This window comes from Desmodus rotundus, chromosome 3 (genome assembly GCF_022682495.2).
Source record: "Desmodus rotundus isolate HL8 chromosome 3, HLdesRot8A.1, whole genome shotgun sequence".
In the NCBI taxonomy this organism is placed as follows: domain Eukaryota; kingdom Metazoa; phylum Chordata; class Mammalia; order Chiroptera; family Phyllostomidae; genus Desmodus; species Desmodus rotundus.
This window is the reverse complement of record NC_071389.1, coordinates 185,580,934-185,598,663: the sequence shown is the minus strand read 5'-3', so window position 1 is coordinate 185,598,663 and position 17,730 is coordinate 185,580,934. Positions and strand designations below refer to the sequence as shown.

At 45.1% G+C, this 17,730-nt stretch overlaps 1 protein-coding gene across 1 annotated transcript in view; it reads right to left on the bottom strand.

Moving 5' to 3' along the window:
• SLC17A8 (solute carrier family 17 member 8) overlaps positions 1 to 17,730 on the bottom strand; it is a 41,820-nt gene extending 24,090 nt beyond the window's left edge. The window contains exons 1-2 of the mRNA XM_024579375.3: positions 17,284 to 17,730; positions 6,621 to 6,873 (exon numbers count right to left, since the gene is read on the bottom strand). Coding sequence (XP_024435143.2) covers positions 6,621 to 6,873; positions 17,284 to 17,384 — 354 coding nt within the window. The 5' untranslated portion in view covers positions 17,385 to 17,730. The remainder of the gene's footprint in view (positions 1 to 6,620; positions 6,874 to 17,283) is intronic.

Genomic DNA, 17,730 nt, shown 5'->3' with positions numbered 1-17,730 from the left:
TCACATTCAAAATGACAGTGAGTAGAGCAACGAGTCTGCATCAAATTTTGCATTAAGCTTGAACATTCCTCTGCAGAAACTATCTAGATGATGCGGAAGTTCACAACTATGGGCACCTGGTGACTGGCGGCTTCATCACGACAATGCGCCTGCTCATGCATCACGTCCTGTGCAGAGGGTTTTGGTGAAAAATCAGATCACCCAGGTGACTCAGCCCTGCTACAGCCCAGATTTGGTACCTTACAAATTCTGGCTTTCCCCAAACCTAAAATCACTTTTGAAAGGGAAGAGATTTCAGACTGTTGATGAGATTCAGGAAAATAAGACGGGGCAGGGCAGGTGATGGAGACTGGGACAACTGTATGCGGTCCCAAGGTGCCTTGTGTGAAGAGGACTGAGGTGTCACCATCCTATGTACAATGTTTCTTGTATCTTGCATCTTCTTCAGTAAATGTCTCTATTTTTTACAGCACGTGGCCGGATACTTTCCAGACAGACTTCATATATACCTAATAATGATGAATGCCAGGAAGAAAGTAAATCAGCTTGTGAAGTAAACAAAAAATAAGTTCTCAGTTTACTAGGTTATTTACTAGGTTGTTCAGATGCCGGTTTAGAGAGAACACAAAGAGAATGAGAGCCTTAAGTCTCTCACTTCTTAGAAAGGATAATAAAATCTAGTCTACCTACCCATAAGATGTATGGGGAGAAATGGCACAGATGTTTCTGGTAGGTTATTCGTCTGCTTAGAGCTTTGGCATTTAACACATTTAACCCTGGAATGTAACGTGGACTCAATAAATGCTGTTGTTCAGGTGACGATGACAACAGCAATAAAACACTCTCCCACCAGGCTTAGGCCGTGGAAAATGGGATTCTCTGAGGCTGGAGTCCATTTCCTCACTGTCTTTCCAGGCCAACTCACTCATTTTCTCAGACTCCCTGCAAATGTCCTTTCCTCTGAGGAGGTTCCCCAGTGCCCCCGAACTGATGGGGTCACTTTTTCCTGTACTTGTTCCACAGACCTCTGTTCTTACAGACGGGGCACCCTCCCCTACTATACTGTTTTAAAACTAGCCATTCACGCGTGCGTCCACCTCCCACACGGTGTGGCAAGCAACTCGGAGGGGGCAGGCCTGTCCCTTTGACTTTATAGCCTCAGGTCCTACACAGGTATCTGGAGCATAGAAGGCACATGTAAACAGTTGCCAAACGAATACATGAGTGGCTTTGTAAAGGATTGATATCAAAATACTACATGTTCCTATTATGGGGTAAGGTTCTTAATTTTCAGTGTACTATTCTTACAAACTTTCACGACAGTTTATTTTCCTGTCACAAACTGGTACTTATTTGCTCATTTATTCAACATTCACCTAGTGCCTCTTGGGTGCTGGGTCAGGTGCCAGACAGTGTAAATACAAACACAAACAAGAATCGCCTTTGCTTCTAGGAGATCACAGCCCAGGTACCATTGGCCTGTCCTCTGTAGTTTCCATTTTGCAGACTGGGAAGTTAAAATTCAAGGGTAACAATCATTCATTCAAATCAGCTCACCACATTTTTATCTCATGCTACCCGGTGCCACACCTTGTTCTAGACACGGGGGACATAGCAGTGAACAACAGCAGTATCGCTGCCTTCGTGGAGATGCCAGCAGGCAGAGAGTCAACAAGTACATACCATTAGATTGTCAGCTGGGATGAGAGGATGAGAAGGAAAAATCAAGAAGGGGACAGAAAATACTGAGTAGGAATCGGGTAGCATGTGATTTTAGATAAAGTGGCCAAGAAAGACTTTATCGAAGAGAAGACTTCTGAGTAAAGCCCTTAGAGAAAGGAAGGGAGTGAGTCGTGCATCCATCATTTGAGAGGAGAAGCTTTTGGGGCAGAGAAACGGCAAGTGCAGAGGCCCTAAGGCGGGGGTATCTCGTGTATCAGAGGAACAGCAGGAAGACAGTAGAGCTGGAGGTGATGAGTGAGCAAAGGAGAGTAGGAGTTTACGTAAGAGAGGTTCGAATGATGAAGGGCCTTCAAGTCATTATAAGGACTTGACTTTTGCTCAAAGACAGATGGAAACCATTGGAAGCTTTGCGCAGAAGAGAAACATGATTTTGTTAAGGAACTTTCCATGTATTTCCTCCTCTAATCCTTATAACACGTAAAGGTAATTATTACTAGCTCCTTTTTTTTGGTAGATGAGAAAATGGAGGTTTAGGGAGAGTAACTTACTTGCCCAAGGTCATACTAGTTAGAAGTTACTGATTACAACAACTAGTTACAGGAAAGCCAAGATGGAGACCTCTTACCTGCCTGACCCCAAACACTATGTTCTTCCCACTGCTTATAAACACTTGACCTTCTTGCTAAGAAGTAGAGACTCGACTTCTTTGCCTTGAGTCACAGAATAACCAAGATTCCAAGGCAGAGGAATCCACTTCATCCAGTGGCTGACCGCCAACCACACTGTCCCCTTCTCTCTGAGGGGAGGGTGTTGCTGTCCCTTCTCTGAAGGACATGACACATGAGGAAGAGCACTTGGCCCTGCTGAGTACTGACTTTCATTATCACTTGGGCCCCAGTAAAAATGGCACCCAGGAGGTGTAAACACAAAATCCCTGGAACCTATGAATGCTGCCTTGTTTGGGAAAAGGGTTTTGTTGATGTGATAAAGTCAAGGATCTTAGATAAGTTGTCCTGGATTATCCAGCTGGGCCCTAAATCCTATGACAAGCGTCCGTCCTCCTAAGAGAAAGGCATGGGGAGATTTGAGACAGATGGGAAAAGGCCATGTGAAGACAGGTAGAGACTGGAGTGATGCACCACGAGCCAAGGAAGCCTGGAGCCACCGGAAGCTGGAAGACGCCAGGAAGGATCCTCCCGTAGAGCCTTTGCGAGCACACGGCCCTGCTGGCACCTTAATTTTGGACTTCTGATCTCCACAAGTGTAAGAGAGTACATTTCTCTTGTTTTAAATCCCCCTGTTTGTGGTAATTGCTTATGGCAGCCTCAGGAAACTAATACAGGTACTTAATATATTAGTACCAAATTACCTCACTTGCTCTACAAACCAGGTCTTTTATTCCCATTTCACAGCAAGGGCAATGATGGTTAGCAAAGAATTGTTAGAATGCCGATTCCGTCCCCCTGCTCACGCATCCTTCGAAGAGGATTGTCCCCCTCCCCTCAGCACCATGGGCTTCTCCCCCACTGAGTGGACATCTGACTAGAGAGGGGTGAGGCTGGACTTGGCCAGACAGCCTCTGTCTCTCTCTCTCCCCGACTTCTGCCCCTTTCTCTCCAATGTGAACCCAGAGATTCTAGTTAAACGGTACTGAACTGAAAGAACCCCCATTGACAAGGCAAAGGCTCAAGGAACTTCAGCATTGGAGAGCGGTGAGAAACCATGGAAAAGGAAAGAAAAGGGTCCCTGGAGGGACCCAGAGAATGGAGCAGACTTAGAGAGGAGCAGAGGAGCGACTGTGAGGAACGAGCACCCTGGAGACCTTGGTAAGGATTTCCTAGTTCCCATGAGGTCCAGCTCTGCTCTGGCCTTCCTGGCAGGGCCTCTGTTCATGCCTCAGACAGAACTGCATCAAGACCCCTTTTCCTCCTCACGGTGGAGAACAGCTTGGATTTCCGTCCCAGCTCGGGCTGGGCCCGCCAGTCGAGGGCACAGACTGTACAAACTTACACAGCAGATCTGCTCTCTGCCCTTCACTTTCACAAGATTCCCTTTTTAACTTGAACTGGTTCCGCTGAATTTCTATTCTTTTGTAACCAGCATTCCCTTACGAGGACACAAGGGCAACTTGCTCAAGGTCTCGGTGCTAATAAACAAGAGTCAAGTTTGAAACCAGGTCTGGCCAGTTCCAAAGTCCATCCTCTTAACCTTACAGGGCTCACAATTCATGGAAAGGAGTCTGGACTTTTCCTGAGGGTAATGAGAAATAATTGCAGTTTCTCAAACTTTAGTCATTTATTACTGCTTACCATATGCTAGATTCACATGTTTTAAAACTCATAATTATTAAACTACAGATGATTACTCACACAACAGCTAAAACTATCTTCTATACCAGTAGTAATAGAATATGTATTATATATACCACACATTTTTAAGACCTACCTATTCATACTGCTTAATTCTTGTACTCTTTTGACAATGAGTCAAGAGAGTTAAAATTATCTCAGTGCAAAATGTCTAGATTTCCCTCCATGGAATGAAAAATCAAACAAACAAAATTACCAGCCATCCAGAGCCTTTCTTAATACAATTAGTGAAATATCTCTGTCAGCAGGTTGAACACACTCAGCTGATACCTAAGTTTTGTTCTATTTGGATAAAGGATAAATAGCCTACTACAAATTACAGTTGTGTGAGAGCTTCTGAACTTCTCAAACACAACTCTACTCAACTTCTACTTCTGAGGCCAATGAAAATGCATACTTTAGATCTTAATCTGGTTCTCTAAGACTCCAGAAGGCAAAACCATAGAAATTAGAGAGCACACACCAGTATTGTTCCTCAGGTTTATCAAAATATCTTTTGCATATGCCTCAGAGCAGACTCTATTGAGCTAGGCCCACCTTTGCAGGCAACAAAGGCAAACCAGCATCTCATTGTGATCTGGGCCTCCGCAGACAAGTTTTAATTATCTGGCCTCGCTCACAAAAGCCTGGGAGGATGCGTGCGATACACATCGGAAACCTGGCTCATATACATCACTCTTTATTTAAAAAGTGCACGCCATTCTCCCCACACCTTGAGTGTGCTCCCTCCCCTGCCTAAGAAGAAACAAACAGATTCAGCAGTGAAATCAAAAAGAGACTAGTTAGACGAATCTCCATGGAGTTCTTTTCTTCTAACAGAATAATCTCTTAGATTAAAAAAAAAAAAAAAAGTCCTACAGGCCAACTAAAGGCTTCCTTCTAATGCATTGAAATAAAATTTTCCCAAATCAGTGGTTGGCTGGAGCTGGTGCAGGCAATGCTAACAGAGGCGGCATGAAGGAAAGCGCTCTGCAGTCAAGTCCAGGCAGCACAGCACCCCATGGCTGCTCTCGGAGCTTCTCAAAGAACACAGCACAGTGAGGGCTCCCATTTCACACGACGCCTTCTTTGTGGCACAGCCTACGGAACGGTGATTTGCCAGACACCGGTTTGGGGAACTCTGGCCTAAATGTTTCTCCAGTTGCGGGCAAGGGCCAGATCAGATAACTATGAGATGCTGCTCTGCCAGTGGAGGGCTTTCCACACGAGTCATTCCAGTGCGTGTGTTCAGTACAATGAAACATGTATTTACTGGGTATCTACTGGGCATATATCTTCATCTTTTTCAATGATTCGAGGCTTACTATTTAAGAAACAAACCAGATCTTTCCGATGACTCATAAAAACAATACTACGTAAGTCCCATCAGAGTATGCTCGCTTATGACCACAACGGCCCTTGACATGGGGCCTCGTGTTTCTAGTCACGTCAATCCCAGCCCACTGGGAGATCACCACTAAACAGTGACCAATCCGGAGCACAGATTTCATTGTCTTGCCTCTCCTTAAAGCCCGTCCGTGACTCCCCGCACAGTTCACCAGGCTCTACATGATCTGGCCCCTTTTTACCATGCTGCCTGCATCTTCTGATGCTCACCCCCACACCTTACTCTCTTTCAGGGTTCTCACCCTGGACTCTGTAAAGGGAATCCTGCGGGTCTGTGAACTTGGATGGAGAAACATCAGCATCTTAATTTCTACTAACTGCTAACTGAAATTTAGCATTTCCTGTGATCATGAATGGAGACAGCAAACAACCACAGTCATATTGTCAGAGCCTATGACTCTGTTACTATCTCAAACTATTGTTTACAGTTCAAAGTTCAAAATTACTGTTTAGACCCATTGCTAGATTTTGTCATCTGATGTGTTGAGACAGAAGTTTGTATGCTTTTATATAGCAAATTTTATATTTAAGTATTTTGATATCTGTGTTTTAACTTTCCCTTATAATCCTATATATTTAATTTTAAGAATTTAAAATGTTATTTTCACAAAGGGTACACAGACTTCACCAGGCTGCTGAAAGAGGGCCTTGACACAGAAAGGACGACTCCTATCTCAGGTCTAAACTCACCATTCCCTGTCTCCCTCGCTCCCTCCCTCCCTCCCTCCTTCCTCCTCTCCCTCCCTCCCTCCCTCACTCCTACAGTCTTTAAAACTTGTTCTTTTTTTTTCAAAGACTCTTCTGTCCACCCCACCAAAACCCTCTTTGTCAAATTCCTCCTCGTCCGTCCTTCAGGTCCCGCCATCACTTTCTCTGGGAATTCTTTCACAATATCAAATTCTATATTAGGCCCCCTCACCTCTATGATCCTGAGCACTCTGCTCACCCCAACAAGTACTGAGAACCCCAAACTATCATCACTTGCTCGTACGTCTCTGTGAGGACAAGGGCCCAGTCTGTGTTGCTCAGTGTCTACCCCTATCACCTAGTAGAGAGCCTGGCACATGGATGCCCCTCTATACTTTTTGTCACCTCAGTGAATGAGGCACAGTGCTTTCTTTCACTTAGTAAAGATTTGCACGGCGATGGCCAGAAGCGCTCCCATCAGAGACTGACACTGACCCGAATTTCTGGTTTTCCATCAACATAGACAGTGCTGTTGTTGACCATTTCCACGATGGCCACTCCAAGGTTGCACCGGATCCCAAAGGAAATGCAGAATCCCAGCCCGCTCATGATGGCAATGATGTAACGCTTGGGGACACCACAGCACTGGCAGTCACAGGGGGTGGCGCTCTGCCTGGGGGACAACACTGGCCTCCCGTCTGCATTCAGCTCAATGTTATCTTCTTCCTCGTTGGTCCCGTCGATTTTTCTACAGTGGAAAAAGAATGGGCAGAGAAAGAAGGTCAGGATTAAAGCAAAATCAAAATGTACTATTCAGAAAGAAAAAGTGTACCAAGAAGGAAAAGAGAAACACAAAGAAGGATGCAGCCTGCATTTTTAAATGTTATTACTGTTACCATCATAATTCTTATTACTAAAACACATTATAATGGCTAAAGTCACTGATATTCTGGGTATTGTGTTGCACTTTGATGGGTACTAAGTCATTTCAATCTCATAAAGCCCCATGAGGTCTGTAGTGTTATCGTGCCATTTTATAGATGAAGGAACTAAGTCATCTGAAGCAGGATGCAGGCCCAACACCAGAGGCTGTGTATTCAGCAATGTGCTTCCCTGAGTTTCCTCCCGAAGGTTATCGAAAGACTGTCCACATTGCATGACCCAGCTCACCATTAGGTTTCACCTTGATGTCACTGACGCTTGCTAAAAAGATGTACAATAGAAAATTAATTCATTTGCAGATTCTTTCCTTCCCCTTTTTTCTAAGTCTTAATAAAATGCTATGTGGCGGGAGGGAGGTACATTTTCTATCACAGCACACACCCAGAGGGCTGTGTCTGTTTTCCTCCTCAAGTGGTTCCTCTAAGGAGGTGGTACTCTGGCATCTTTTAACCAGATTATAGGATGCTTTCATTGACTTCTATAGGTTCAGAGTATGGTATGTCCATTTTAGTGAATTTACTCTCTTCTTAAAAACAAGTAATTGAGCAAACTGAACACTACCTGTCAGTTATAAAAGGAACTGTCCATATCCTCTCACATATTATCACCCTTGTGGCTCATTTTGAAAAATCTGAAGATCTGGAATGATTAGGCCCACATTCCCTCCCGGCTCCACTGGTTTCCTGTTTCCTAAAGTCCCCACCACTCCCTCCTGTCACTCGGACCCTGAACTCAGTTGCCATTTAATATCACACTTGCACTGGTGCTTTCCTTACAGTTAAAAGGAGGAGAAAGAAAAATATGTTGTGTACACATATCTCTATCAGAAGTAGAGGAAAAAAAGATGAGACTAGGAATACACATGCAATACATAGTCAACCACCATGCACAGACACCCAATATCTCAACTGCCCCTTGAAAGTTTGAGCCCTGCCTTCCCAGCACAGAAAACCACTTTTTCTATGCTCCCTTGCAGCACGATACTGATATGTGAGGTGTATAAATCAGTAGCACTGGAGTGGGATTCAGATGGTGAAGGGAGCACTGAGAGGAGAGCGCTTTGTGCAGGAGAAATGGTGACGCAAACACGGCAGGTGGAGAGGCAATGGGTCCCACTCTGCCTGCTGTGGCCGATCTGCTGGACCAAATCATGAGTAGCACTTAGAGGCAAGCATTGGTGGTATGATACAACAGCATCTCTCCTGCCTTTTTCTTGGAGGTGGAGCATCCTCACATGCTTCACTAAACTGCATTCCACTTAAGCTAGAGTAGATTCTGTTGATTGCAGCTAAGAACTTTGAATGATATTGCATGTTTCTTCATGGAAGTGGGGGCTATTTCTGTGTTGATAGGTAAAGTGTGTCTTTGTTTAGAAAAATACAATAGGTCCTGCTTTACTCTGTTAGTATTGAGCCTTTGGTCTTTGTACTAAGGTTTAAGAAGCACATAGAGGATTTGGTTATTGTAAAGATATTTGGGGAATGCTGGAACAAGAGAGCAAATAAACCCTTGATAAGAAAGTATGCTGCCAGACTAGGAGAAGATAAGAGGTGGTTAGAAGAGGGAAGGCTGAGAGTCTAAAAGCTCTGCTTTGAGGGTCTCTGCGCCCAGCTTTGTGGGCAGAGCCTCTCAGGCGGGGAGTGCCTAAGAGATGGTTGCAGGAAGCAGACTCTCAGAATGAGATCTTGGAGTTTGACTTCTCAGTAGCTGGCTGGCAATGAGGACCCCACCACTGGTGGTAGGTGGGGTACCGACAGTTCCTGGCATGTGATGCTGGTGTAAATGCTGACTTTTACCTGTGGCGACCTGGGTTGGAATGCAGGTGGAAAGGGATGTGCGGGTCCACGCAATATCGCTGGTGATTGGGGAAGAATGGAGAAACATTGACTTCCCCATGGAGTCCAGTGGCTATTGTTAAATGCCTTTGATAGTTTGTAAAGGGAAAATAACAGGATTCGGACAATCAATCCTTAGTTTAAAGGAAAGTGCAAGAGTCGGTTGCTTCCTTGCCACCATTTTAAGAGACCTTTCTCTCTCGCAGTTGAAGGGCAGACAGAACTGAAGTTCAGGTGCAATCCTTCATTGTAAGAACGGCAGAATCACCTCGGAGTGTGGGCTGGATTTAGTGACTTGCTTCCAAAGAACAGAGTACGGAAAGCAGAGAATCCTGGCAACTATCCCTTAACCAAGCAATCAACGTTAGCATCATTAGTGGTAAGTCCTGTGGATAGCAGGGACGCCCTGATAGGATGTCATTAGGAAGGCATTTCGCCTTTGTAGTACTCTTCCTTCAAAAAATCACAATCCTAGTCTAATCGTAAGAAAAATATCAGATACACCCAAACTGAAGGCCTTTCTACAAAATACCCAATCAGCATTCCTCACAACTGCCCAGGTCACGAAAAACAAGCGAAGGCTGAGGGATGGCCGCAGGTCAGAGGAGACTAAGGAGACATGACGATTACGTGCAATGTGGTATCTGGACTGGATCATGGACCAGGACAAATGACATTGCTGGAACATGTAATGAAATGTTAACAAAGTGTGGCATTTAATTAGTAATGCATTGATGTTGATGCCTTAGTTTTGACAAATGTACTACAGTAAAGTAAGAAGTGAACATTAGCTGAAACCAGGTAAGGAGTACACGCAGAGGAAATCTCTGTCCTATCTCTGCAACTTTTCTGTAAGTCTAAAATAATTCCAAAACAAAAGCTTAGTTTTAAAAAATAGCAGAACTCCAGAGAAGGTGGAATTCTGAGCTTAGGCATGTCTCCTACACCAAAGCTGAGATCCTGATAAGAAATGGGATCCTGAAAACTTCGGATGAGAGGGTATCTGAGGCTTGGGTTAAGGGATACCTGCACTCAAACACCTAACACCCTAAATTCCTCAGAACCCTCTGAACCTACAGAAGTGGCCACTTCCCCTTGTTGGAAGATGTATGTAAGTCCCTCCTCCCCTTACTTCAAAATTTGGCAACGCCTCAAATGTGGCAGGTGACTTACAAGACAATGCTGACGCTCTTCAAAATCTACTTCTCCCTCCCTCCTTGACCACCAGGCCAGTAACTAGAACCAAATCCCACACTGGGCATGTACTGGGCCTGCCCGTGGAAGAGGGGGTTATACACCAAAGCAGCGGGATCTGATTAACACTTACCAGCAGGAGGCCGGGAAGTGTGCCTAGGAATGGACCCTGAGTGTGCCAGAGGGAGGAGGAGTTTCATAAAGTTGGATAAGAGAAAGTTTGTCAATCTGGGGGTTGGCTGAATTGTGTCCTCTCAAAAGACTTGTTCAAGTCCTAGCCTCTGACAACTGTGAATGTGACCTGCTTTGGTGAATCCTAACCAGTGACTGGTGTCCCTATGAAAAGAGGGGAACACACAGACTCAGAAACTCGGGGGGAAGGCCACGTGACAACAGAGGCAGTGACTGGAGCACAGTGTCCATAGAAACGCCAAGGATGACCAGCAACCACCAGAAGGGAGGAAGCGGCAAAGATGAGTCCTCCTTCAAAGCCGTCAGAGACGGTGACCTTGCGGACTCCTTGATTTTGGACCTCTGGCCTCCAAACTTGGGAGAAAATAAATAAACTTAAGCCACCCAGGCTGTGGCACTTTGTTACAGCAGCCCTAGGAAACTAACAAGGGGCATTCTCCCTTGACACAGGACTGGACATCCTGGCGAAGGCCCAGGCAGTGGTTCTAATAAGCTGCTAGTGTGGCTCTCGGAAGGTTAGACTAAGCAGAGAGGCTGAGAGGAGCCTGATGACTCTTTTCTTAATAATAATTTTGTACGAGTTTCTAGTCACAAGTGCGTTGTGGTCAGAGATTATGGCCACTGCGGCTTTTAAAAAATAACGTGAGTTTCTCACGGTTCAGTAATTGAGCAGAGCACACCTTTGACATGAATTTGACTACCAGTGACTTCTGCCCTTCAATTTGACCATGAGGGGCTTCCTCCTTTTCATCAGAACCTGAACATGGGGATGTGGTGAAGTCAGGTCGTGGTTTGAAAGTGTGTCCAACGTCATTCCTCTTGTCATTCATACTCATTTTGAAGAGACACCACTCAAGGATGCCACAAGAGTATTCTCCTTTGGGTCCAGGGGTCCACTTCTTCTCTTTTCCTTCATTGTCCCATAAACCTAAATTATAGACTTATTTCACTTTTAATGCCTGTTATAACAACTACTGAATTTGACCGAAACATATGGATGAATTAGTGAGGATTAAATTGGCTTTCTTCTATTCCTTGAGCTAAAATTTTAATGCCTGGTATTTGGAATATAAAAATTCATAACATGTCTTTAATGTTGACCATACTCTTCAATAAATAGGTCTCTCTGCAACTGTTTTGTTTTTTAAGAGCAACGTCAGAACTGTTACGGCAGATTATAGAGAAAGGCATCAAAAGGCGCAAAGAAGTGGACATGCTATAATGGATTTACTATACAAGACCAGAAAATGCACAAGGTAACTGCATTCCTCAGGAGGCCTGAGCTAATACCCCCTTTACCAAGGCAATACAGAATGCAGTGGGGACAGGCCACCAGCACCACTGAGAAGCTCAACGGTGGCTGTGCCCTGCAGGTTGAAGGCAGTAGGAGGTGCTGTAGCAGAATGGGGCTCCTGACTGGCAGTCCGAATGATAAATCCTGGAGTAGCGGAGGCCAGGGGCAGCACTTTAAAGATCAGAGATGGGGGGTGGGGAAGCTAGGGGGTGGAGGGATTGAGTGAAAAGGAAAAAGGACTCATGGGCATGGGCAACAGTGTGGTGATTGCTGGGGGGAGGGGGGTATGAGGGGACTGAATGGTAATAGAAAAATATATATAGTAAATATTAAATTCTTAAAAAGAACAGAGACAAGGGCAACAAGTCACAATGACAATTGAGAGACCCAACTCACAGGAATCGACAGACACATGGGTGAACCTATGAGAGTGTACACAAAGTGTGACACCTTTCAGCTGCTCGTGTTTCAGAGAGATTCCACTTGGACGAGGCACTGAACAGCCAATGGGACAGGCTGACTGGGCTGGTTGACGTGCTCAAGCTTCTGTTCTCAGCCACCCAGCTCCAGAGCAGCGGAACCATGAGTAGCCATAGTCCTAGAGATGGAGGCTGTGCTTGGGCTCCTACTCACCAGGACCAGCCTCGTGGCCACAAATTGTTTAGATAAGACTCCTTTCATCCTGGAAAAGGTAGCAATTCATCCTTATGGGGGTTGATATATATTCCACATGAGTTTGCCTTTTGAGCCTGCTAGTCTCAGCCAGCATCACTATCTGAGGATTTACAGAATCCCGATTAGCAAACATGGGTTTCCACACAGCATCACCTAAGACTAAGACACCCCATTTATGGCAAAGGAGGAACAGCAGGGGCACGCGACAATGGGACCCAGAGGCCCTACCACGTACTGTACTAGCCAGAGGCTGGCAGCCTGCCACAGCTGCGGGAGCCTCTCAGCGATGCAGCTGAGGCATCAGGGATGACTCCCTGTGAGGCAGAGTGCTGCCCTTCCGGATGCAGCATATTCCATAAACCGACAGTTTTATATGGTGCTGTGTCCCCAGCAGGCACGATAGAATATGGTTTGGAAATAAGGAGTGGAAGTACCATCACTTGCAGCAACCCACTTGAGGAATATCTCGTCCCTTCAACTCCAGGTCCTGTGGGTGTAGAAGTCCTGATGCCCAAGAAAGACTTCTTGCACTTTGGAATATCATGGAAACACCACTGCACACACGACTATTACTGCTGCCCAGTCATCTTGGAGTCCTCACGCCAAGACCAAAAGCGAGGCCGGGGGTCACCAGAGTGGCAAGAGTAATTGACCCTGATCTTCGGGAGAGGTTAGCTCTGTTGCTTCCTCATGGCAGCAGGAAGACCTATGTTTGGACCTCAGGCGACCCTGCAGGGCATCTCCTGGCACTACCTTGTTTAACTCAAACACAGCAACCACAGTGTAGTAAGGATACACTAACCAGGAGTTCAGACCCCTCGGGGAAGCTAACAGCAGTGAGGGGAATCGAGGACAGGTAGATGGAGGGACCGGTGGGAGCCGTGGGAGCTGGAATGCATCCCAACTCTTTCCTGGAAGGTTCCTTGGGAATTATCACCACAGAGTCTTGAAGAAGCTGTACCCAGATGGAGTGAACTTAACTATGAGAAGCAAGTAGACCTGAGCGGTGCAATGAGTGGGTTGCCACAGACACTGTCATGCACTCCCTGGGTCCCTTTTCTCAGGCCAGGGCACTTCCAGCGCTGTTGGGAGCTCTCGGCTGCTCCCTTCGCCACTGCTAAGTGGCCTGCATTGTAAACCCCGTCCCTGCTGGGGTTGCCCACACTCAGTGATTGACTGACACAGAGACAAACCGGGCTGGCCCCTTTGCTCAGTGCCAGCAATGCCCCAGAAGCTCCCCACTCTGCTCTGGCCCCCATGTGTTACCTGAGATCACATCCTTGCTTGGTTTTCTCCTTCCCTCTCTTGCTTTACTCCTTCCCTCCCAATCTTTTCAGAAAGAGTTCCATATCCCCTCAATAAATCACAACCAAGGCTCATTCAAACCCGTCTCAGGCTGTGCTTTTAGAGAACCCTCCCTAAGAGAGAGGTGGAGTAAAACAAAGCAGCAAAGACAGATAGGGAGTGGGTGGGAGCAGGAGGGAAGGTGACCTCTACCTTTAAATAGGATGGTCAGGAAAGCCCTCTCTGGGAAGGTGACCTCTGAGAAGGGGCTTGAAGAAAGCAAGGGGATGAGCCAGCAGGCTATCTGGGGAAAAGGCTGACATAGGCGTGGGCCGAGGGAGTTCCAGGCGGAGTGCGGAGTGTGGCTGGAGTGGTGTGAGCGAGACAAGAATGCCAGAGATGAGTCAGTGAGGCTCCTCAAAGCCCTCCGGATCTGATGGGGTCTCGAAGGCCTTTGAAAAGAGACTGGCTTTAATTCTGAGTGAGGCTGGAAACTGTGGGAGATTTTGAGCAGGGAAGAGACAAGATCTGACTTTGCTTAATAGAATCACCCTGGCTGCAAGGGTGGGAACCAAGTTGCCTGAGGCTGTGCAGCCGAAAGTGCTCGGTCCCTCGGCAATGGGAGCCAGGCTCACCTGATCTCAGTCCACTGACACACCTGCCTTTGTCCCTGGAGCAGACAGTGTACAGAGTTTCAATACACAATCACTGAGTGCTGAGGATGGGCACAAACCAGGGATTGGTTCCATATCTTTAAATGGAAAATATAAGTACTTGAAAGACCAGATTCCCCCCCCCACCCCGCCCCCCAGTCTCCCTATGAGAAAAGCCCATACTTGCTTTAAGATCCAGAGGTTGCCGGCTACACTGTAGCCCATATAACTCCCTAAACCTAAATGAGTGGTTAAATTGCAAGACAGCATATGAGAAGAAGGAAGGCACTGGATTAAAGAGGTAGCATAGTGTAATGTCTGAGAATGGTGGGCAGAGAATGTCTGGTCTGAAACCCGGCTCTGCCACTTACACGCTGTGTGACCTTGGGAAACTTACTTAACTTCTCTGTGCCTCAGCTTCCTCATCTGTAAAACTGTGATTGTAATTGGCCCCACCTAGAAGGGTTGTTAAAATTAAGTAAGTTCACAGTACCTGGAACATAATGTTTGTTATGTCATTTATTACACGTAAGTAGAAGACGCCCGTATTGTCATTTAAGTTGGACAAATCTGTGTATCAATTTCTGGACATTTGTTTCCAAAGTTAATGCCTTCTATGTCATCTGTTCCAATACTGGGCAGTAAGTGAGTGCATCGTCTTTCTTCCTACATTTCTAAATATTATTGTACCTTCAGCTGATAAAATGGTTCAGCTGCTTCTTATCAATGACTGTTCTCAAGGAAGCTTAACAATGCCTGACCATAATCAGCCTCAAGTGCCAACTTCAAACACTTCCCTGTGTGTCTGCCACTCCTCTGACCATGAGGAGCGTGCCATGATTAAAGAGCACCTCGGAAATTCCATGCAGATGATGATGTCGGTCTCAAACGTGAATAGACATCTGTAATTTACCCTGTATGCTAAGACAGAAAGGCAGTGTTCCTAACCTCCAAATCTTTTGTAACTTGTCCCTTACAAAACAGAAAACAGTGCTTTGTGTTTGTTTTATTTTATGTTGGATTCTGTCAACTGGCTTAATGGGAAAAATCAACAAGGGAGGGAATGTGCATTGTTAGATGCCAGGCACTCGATGTGGAATTATCTTACAGACTTGTGATTAACACCAAGTGCGTGGCAGAGCTGGGGTCGCTGGAGGAGCCCTAAGTACAGAGCTCTACTCAAAGAGCCTAGGGCAGAGGATCAGCTTAGATCGCAGGTCAAGTGACGCCTTGTTTTCCTTCCTTGGCCAATAATTTCCCTGCAGGGATCACTGAAAGGGGGGGTTGGCGTTTGGCTCTGTGTTTGCTGAAGTCAGTCTACACCTGTGACGGTGACACTAAGATCTAGCATGCAGGTAGGGTATTCTCTTTCCCCAGCACAGTTACCCCTTCGCCTATTGTTCCACGGTTCAATTCTGAGGCAAGTGTTCAGAGTCCTAAACACAGAGTTCAGTTTTGGGTGGAGGTCGCACAACTTGGAAATCACCGATTTTGTTACATCCCTAAGTAAACGAACTGGTAAATAAAAGGATCTGCAAGAGGATCATGCAATCAAACAAAGCAAAACCAGCTCTTTGGAGAAGTATCCTATTGAGAAAAAAAAAGCAATTAAATTTCAAAAAAGCAATTAAAGTTAATGTTGGAAAACTCCTAAGTACTCTTTGTCAAGTGTTTTAGAAAGGAAGACGCAGTTTGATGAGTGTAATGGTGGCAGTGGTCCAAAGTCCCGGTTTTTATTCCCGACTTTGTCAGAGTCCTTTGTCATCACCTGACTATGCCCGTGAAGCCACTGCGCCCCCCTTTTGCATCTGTGATCAGAGGAACGGCACCATGATGAGGCGTTACCTGGGGAGAGCTCAACAGAAGGATGAACATTCTTAAAACAATAGGTTATTTTAATCATGCCTTTTGTTCGGCAGGTCTGTCCTGCTTTCACTGAACTAGGTTTTCATCTGGACATGATAACTCAGGTCTGATTGAAACTGTTTTGTTTCTAATCACTGTATTAATAAAGTGCCCAACCCAGTTTTCTGTCTGTGAGAGCTCACCGAGTGACACAATAAAAAAATTTAACAGTGCAGGAGCCCCTGTGTTGCAGAACATAAGGGATGGGATGACTCTCAGTGTGCCTAGAAACAGTCCTTTCAATGCTAACATTTTTAAATTTAAGAGCTAACAGAAAAGTTAAAAGATACCAGGTGACCTTTTCACTCATCATGATTAGAAATAATCATTTAAACACATACAAATCCTAGTGAGGATGTTTTTCTCATTTATTTATATCAGAGAGATTAAGGGGGTCATTTCACCTTATACGTGAGGACCGCTTATTCACTTATCAATAAAACCTAGAAAGGCATTTACTATGTATATTTAAAAATCACAAATTAAAATGTCACATCAATTCATTCATTTATGGCAAACTCTCCTTTCAATAATAATATATTTTAATTTTTTAAAAAATTGTATTTTTGTTTGGACAAAAACATTCAATTCAATGATAGTACTTAACATTTTCCCACTGTAATCCTGTAAGATTTTCTGCTTTAAAGAACACTAATTTTTTGTTACCTTCCTCAAACTATTGGTGTAGCTACACTTCTCTTTGAAAACTGCACAATCAGGAACCACTGTATATAGTTTACATAACAAGCTAAACAATTTGCAAACATCTAATTTTCATTTATAGTAAAAAAATGAAGTAATAAAGTCTTAAAAATTATTTCAGCTCAAAGCATAACCATATTTGTCATTCCTATAGGATTAATAAGAAATATTATTTTCCTGAGTCTTTTCTAATTCATGCCAAACACAGAATATAGAATATCACCATGTCTAGGAAGTGCTAATCCTGCTGTATAAGCAGAATGCCTGTCTTGGTAGTTTCCTAATTCAACCCTATACTTTTGATGCATCTGATTCTCCCCAGGCATAGTCTGTTGGAGTCGCAAGAGGCTCCAGAAGCCATCTAATCTGACCCACCTTCCCCTTATTAAAACACGGCTTTAAAAACATTAAGCAAAATCTCTCAAGCATTTGCAATATGAAGCTACTCAGAAATAAACCTAAAGTTTGCATTCAAACTTTACCTTTGTAAAATCCCCAACGAATCTCCCACGGCATTCTTCACTCCTTCCTTTCCAGGTTTCAGAATTTTCTCTTTGAAGGTATCAAATGCTTTAAAAGGCATTTTCAATGGGGACACACCTACAGCTGAGCCGCTAACAGCCAGTCTCAGAAACCGTCATCCTTTCTCATTTCCAGCGTGGGAACCACTTTGCTTTCCTTGACAAACACTTGGAAGTCAGTTTTCCTGCAGGTTAACTACTTAAAATAAAAAAGGAGATGAAACTCAGCCCAGACCTTTCAAGTTGAGACAACACCCTCCACCCCTCGAATAAAGAGGCCGAGGGAGGTCGGGCTGGGAATTCAGCCCCTTGCAAAGCTCCAAGCTCAGCAGCAGCTTGTGGTGCTGTCTCAGGCTGAGTGCAGCCTCGCTCCTCTCCTGGGCTGCAGCTGGAGAAGCTGAAGTGGGC